Source organism: Protomyctophum bolini (genome assembly GCF_963924005.1).
Source record: "Protomyctophum bolini genome assembly, chromosome: 13".
Classification (NCBI taxonomy): Eukaryota; Metazoa; Chordata; class Actinopteri; order Myctophiformes; family Myctophidae; genus Protomyctophum; species Protomyctophum bolini.
This window is the reverse complement of record NC_137874.1, coordinates 43,068,073-43,074,281: the sequence shown is the minus strand read 5'-3', so window position 1 is coordinate 43,074,281 and position 6,209 is coordinate 43,068,073. Positions and strand designations below refer to the sequence as shown.

The 6,209-nt window shown below is 51.4% G+C and overlaps 1 protein-coding gene across 1 annotated transcript in view; it reads right to left on the bottom strand.

The window, feature by feature from the left end:
* Positions 1-3,142: 3,142 nt before the first annotated feature.
* The window catches only part of nsd1b (nuclear receptor binding SET domain protein 1b), a gene marked incomplete at its 3' end in the record, with an annotated part of 42,970 nt that continues 39,903 nt past the window's right edge, over positions 3,143-6,209 (bottom strand). The window contains exons 24-26 of the mRNA XM_080781235.1: positions 4,489-4,812; positions 3,650-3,725; positions 3,143-3,524 (exon numbers count right to left, since the gene is read on the bottom strand). Of these exons, the coding sequence (XP_080637361.1) occupies positions 3,143-3,524; positions 3,650-3,725; positions 4,489-4,812 (782 nt within the window). The remainder of the gene's footprint in view (positions 3,525-3,649; positions 3,726-4,488; positions 4,813-6,209) is intronic.

Below are 6,209 nucleotides of genomic sequence, written 5' to 3'. Positions count from 1 at the left end.
ATTTTTATGTAATTTTTACACCTAAACGTCATCATTGATGTCCATAGAGCACTAGTAGTCTGACGTCACTTTCAGTAGAGGGCGCCAGTACACAGGTTCATGTATTATTTCATTTGCAGTGAAATCTCCATAGGGAGATTTTAGGTCGCTTCATATAAGAAATTTTAAAAGCATATTAATCAGATATGCAGATGGTTTTAATAACTCTTCGTATTAGCATGACGCCACAAACAACCAAAAACAACCAAAAACCAAATCAGCAGCAGTGCCATAGTGTGGAACTGACACGTGTGAGAATGGACTACAAAAAAGGAGACTACAATTCCCACCATTTGGATTTAGTGACTCCAAATTCCAAGCAGAAGTTCCATAGATAAGTTTTTATTTTAGTTTGTTTTTGTCTCTTTTTTACTTTCCAGACTGTACAATAACATTTTCAAAGACAGTTGCTCAACTCACCAAAACCACAGGATACTTTAAATAGATCTAGTTGTGAACAAAGTTCATGTCTGTCTGTCCATCCATCCATCTTCAACCGCTTATCCGTAGTCGGGTCGTGGGGGCAACATCTCCACCAGAGAGCTCCAGATCATTCGTGCAGAGTTCAGACTAGAAAACAGTTTCCCATGTCCAGAGTCCATCCGAGACAGAGACCAGAAAACAGTTCCCAGTCACTGGTGGACTGGTTTCTGAACTGCCCACAGCCCTCCTATGAGACACAGACTGGTTTCTGAACTGCCCACAGCCCTCCTATGAGACACAGACTGGTTTCTGAACTGCCCACAGCCCTCCTATGAGACACAGACTGGTTTCTGAACTGCCCACAGCCCTCCTATGAGACACAGACTGGTTTCTGAACTGCCCACAGCCCTCCTATGAGACACAGACTGGTTTCTGAACCGCCCACAGCCCTCCTATGAGACACAGACTGGTTTCTGAACTGCCCACAGCCCTCCTATGAGACACAGACTGGTTTCTGAACTGCCCACAGCCCTCCAATGAGACACAGACTGGTTTCTGAACTGCCCACAGCCCTCCTATGAGACACAGACTGGTTTCTGAACTGCCCACAGCCCTCCTATGAGACACAGACTGGTTTCTGAACCGCCCACAGCCCTCCTATGAGACACAGACTGGTTTCTGAACTGCCCACAGCCCTCCTATGAGACACAGACTGGTTTCTGAACTGCCCACAGCCCTCCTATGAGACACAGACTGGTTTCTGAACTGCCCACAGACCTCCTATGAGACACAGACTGGTTTCTGAACTGCCCACAGCCCTCCTATGAGACACAGACTGGTTTCTGAACTGACCACAGCCCTCCAATGAGACACAGACTGAGTAGAAAAGAATTGTAGCATTTTATCATGAACATTAGTGAGGACCAATTATATGAAGATAATGAATTAATTGTAATCTAATTGAACTACTGTCCGAGAACGCCATGTAACAATGTTTTGAGACTGATATTTTGTGAAAAAGTGCAAAAAAAAGAAAAAATAAACAATTTGAAAAACGGTTTAACCCAGGCAGGACGGGAACCACTGTTGGTGTTTTTAAGCATCATGTTATACTTCAGCTATTGAAAAATAGCAGATCTACAAGCTCATAGCGCGGCACCGAGTGGCTTTTGAAAAATCGTGAAAATGTGCCACAAATCTCTCTCTCTATATTATATCATATAATATAATATAATATATATTCTTTCAGAGCGAACGTTTTTAACTCATATCTTTGCTTCTGGGAGGTCCCTGGAACGGGTCGGCGGCCTAATACTGTACATATACATATTTCTGTGGGTCCTTGACATGGAAAAGGTTGAGCACCACTGACACAGAAACATAGGTGTGAAAAGGTTGAGCAGAGCATCACTGACATAGTCTAGGAAAATTGGCCTCAGATCCTGTGCAGCAGGGGCGTGGCCCAGTGCGTTGCGTTTCAAATGAAATGCGAATCAAAAGACAGGGGCGGGTTCCACATGGAGTGGGCGCTACATCTAAATAAGACGGAAGGGAAACAATTGCTCCTTGAGCGGTGGTGGCCTACTACAATTCAATTTGGAATTGGATTCCCTTCGGACTATTTTCATGGTATGCACAGTGCTTCAGACCGGAAAGGGGAGTGTCCGCTCAGATTCTAAGCGCAACGTACTTCCCTCACAGGGATACGTTCCTTTTTTCCCAGAAGTCTTTCTCGCCCGCCTAGTGGCGAAAAATAAAACTTCTGGGAACTCAGATTATCACTGACACAGAAACATAGGTTTTAACAGGTTGAGCGCCACTGACACAGAAACATAGGTTTGAACAGGTTGAGCGCCACTGACACAGAAACATAGGTTTTTCGGAAAACTGTCTGATATATAAGAAGCCTTTTCTTTTAATCGGCCTGTTGAAATCCGGCCTGGGCAGCGTTCCTTTCCGGGTTCATGATCCGGTCGGGGGTTGGACGATACGCCGCGTTGTAGTTTTGTAGTCAGCAATCTTCCGGAACTTCCTTTTCCCTCAAACCGAATTTTCTCAATAAAAGCCACAGGCTACGAGAGCTTTTATTGTTATTGTTTCCGGTTTGAGGGGAAAGGAATTCAAGTTCCCGATTGATTCGTTCCTGCCTGATGACTACAAAACAATGACTACAACATGACGTAGCGATATCATCCTGATGACTACAAAACAATGACTACAACTTGACGTAGCGATATCATCCTGATGACTACAAAACAATGACTACAACATGGCGTAACGATATCATCTGCTCCAGACCGCTGAGTCCGGGTTCACGCGGCAATTTCATAACAGAGAAAGGACAGGAAAGGTACGATGTTTACCCAGGTGTAACTGGACTAAGCATCAGATACTTGTTTACAGCCAGGCCCTGCTTATTTCATAGAACATTTCATGGTAGGGGTCCAATGCCTTGTCCATAAGGGCACTTCAGCGGTGGTCATTTCTAACGTGTCGGGACCGCTGATTCGAACTGGCGACCTTCCGGTATCAAGACCGCTCCGCAATCCGTTCGGCCACCGTTCGGCCACTAAAAGAGAGTCCAGGCTTTCCTCCGAGGTGGAAAGACGCGAGGTTAGTTAAAATGGACTGCAGGATAACCAGCAGCCTTCAGACCCGTCACGGTCAAACAATGAGGAGGTCACTCCTCCTCCTCCTCTTTGATCTCCACACATTCCAGCTCCTCTTCATCTAGCACCTCCTCCCCCTCCTCCTCCTCTTCTGGCTCCTCCCCCTCCCCATCTGGCTCCTCCCCCTCATAGGAGGAGATGGGAGAGTACTGCGGCAGCTCCGTGGGCGCCCAGTCCTCCCACCGACGATGGGGGGGGCTGCTGCCGGGACCCTGGGGGGCCCGCTCCTCCTCCTCCCACCGATGGGGGGGGCTGCTGCCGGGACCCTGGGGGGCCCGCTCCTCCTCCTCCCACCGATGGGGGGGGCTGCTGCCGGGACCCTGCCCCGGGACGACGGAGAACGATGTGGGGAGAGTGGATTCGGCCGTAGGACCGGTGAGATGTCCAGTGGCACTGGACCAGAAACACAATATAACAGTTAGTATAATATACGTATCAAATCCATCGTTAAACCCCTCATATCTATAATGATACGTATCAAATAGATCGTTACACCCTCTATATATATATAATGATACCTGGTAGGATGGACAGGAGGAGACGACACCACGGGACTGCGGGTCAGAGGTCGTGGATGAGGCGGACCGTCCTCACCTGAGGACAGAGAATAAATATGTATGTGTAAAATCAGCATCAAGGCCCGCCAAGACACATTTTGGTCGACTAAATCAACCCTGAACGCACTGGTGTGCTCTCTTGTCGTTCGTTTATTCAGTGCACTCGGTGCGTTCAGCGCTGTCGTTCGAAAATCCAGTGCGCTGCGCACCGGGTGTGCCGAGTGACCAATCAGAAAGAAAACGTTATTATTTTTTATTGTTTTTGGGGCATGTTCCCCAACACAGCTTCCATCTGGGATTTCTCAGGGAGTTCAGCTAACACCAATCCGTTCCGTACCGAACCAATCAGCGTGAGCTAAGGGAGGGATATGTGCGAAACCGGACGTGAAGCTATATAGACACGTCAATATGATTGGTTGTGTTTGCACGCCCACACGGTGATAGACAGACGGTCCCATCCAATCATCTACCAAGTATCTTGAAAAAAAGGAACAGCCCCGTCATCGAATTTGCTTCCGCGATCCCAGATCCCAATAAGCTGTGAAACAAATTTGTGTAGCAAGCTTCTTGGATCTGGCAGCGTCAGGTTAGGGGGTCCCAGCTATAAATGGTATTAAATGGGGGTCAGTAGCCTCTGCATGTCAAACTGGGGGTCCTTTTCAAATGGGGTCTTGCCCTGAACATTAATTTCAGGGCAAGATCTCGACCTCGCGCGTGTCGACTCGGCCCCCAGCCTGGTACCGTAGTCAAAATATGGCCCTTGAGGAAAATGAATTGGGGAACCCTGCCTTACTTATTACCCGTGTGCAGAGGTTGCGTGCCGCCCGTGTGCAGAGGTTGCGGGGGGTCCGTGTGCAGAGGTTGCGTGCCGCCTGTGTGCAGAGGTTGCGTGCCGCCCGTGTGCAGAGGCTGCGGGGGGTCGTACTCCTCCCGGACCTCCCCGGGCTCCAGGGGCCGGGGGCCACAGGGGTCGTGCTCGCTGCAGGACAGACGTCCGTCCAGGCGGGAGATGAACAGCAGGCCCTCGCGGTGGTCCACGCAGAACGACGAGGGGCAGACGTCACAGAACGAGGCCGCCTCGGAGCCGCACGCCGAGCACTGGTGCCACGGACACTCCCACCGGCCTGGAGAGACACGCACGCACACACACACACACACAGTTACACTGGTGCCACGGACACTCCCACCGGCCTGGAGAGACACGCACGCACACACACACACACACAGTTACACTGGTGCCACGGACACTCCCACCGGCCTGGAGAGACACGCACGCACACACACACACACACACAGTTACACTGGTGCCACGGACACTCCCACCGGCCTGGAGAGACACGCACGCACGCACACGCACACACACACACACACACACACACACACACACACACACACACACACACACACACACACACACACACACACACACACACACACACACACACACACACACACACACACACACACACACACACACACACACACACACACACACACACACACACACACACACACAGGTTCCTACCTGCAGGTCTCTTGGTGAGGTTAGGGTCCTATAGGGGGGTCCTACCTGCAGGTCTCTTGGTGAGGTTAGGGTCCTATAGGGGGGTCCTACCTGCAGGTCTCTGGGTGAGGTTAGGGTCCTATAGGGGGGTCCTACCTGCAGGTCTCTGGGTGAGGTTAGGGTCCTATAGGGGGGTCCTACCTGCAGGTCTCTGGGTGAGGTTAGGGTCCTATAGGGGGGTCCTACCTGCAGGTCTCTTGGTGAGGTTAGGGTCCTATAGGGGGGTCCTACCTGCAGGTCTCTTGGTGAGGTTAGGGTCCTATAGGGGGGTCCTACCTGCAGGTCTCTGGGTGAGGTTAGGGTCCTATAGGGGGGTCCTACCTGCAGGTCTCTGGGTGAGGTTAGGGTCCTATAGGGGGGTCCTACCTGCAGGTCTCTTGGTGAGGTTAGGGTCCTATAGGGGGGTCCTACCTGCAGGTCTCTTGGTGAGGTTAGGGTCCTATAGGGGGGTCCTACCTGCAGGTCTCTGGGTGAGGTTAGGGTCCTATAGGGGGGTCCTACCTGCAGGTCTCTGGGTGAGGTTAGGGTCCTATAGGGGGGTCCTACCTGCAGGTCTCTTGGTGAGGTTAGGGTCCTATAGGGGGGTCCTACCTGCAGGTCTCTGGGTGAGGTTAGGGTCCTATAGGGGGGTCCTACCTGCAGGTCTCTGGGTGAGGTTAGGGTCCTATAGGGGGGTCCTACCTGCAGGTCTCTGGGTGAGGTTAGGGTCCTATAGGGGGGTCCTACCTGCAGGTCTCTGGGTGAGGTTAGGGTCCTATAGGGGGGTCCTACCTGCAGGTCTCTTGGTGAGGTGCAGACAGTCTGCGTGGTAGACCTTGGGTCCTACCTGCAGGTCTCTGGGTGAGGTTAGGGTCCTATAGGGGGGTCCTACCTGCAGGTCTCTGGGTGAGGTTAGGGTCCTATAGGGGGGTCCTACCTGCAGGTCTCTGGGTGAGGTTAGGGTCCTATAGGGGGGTC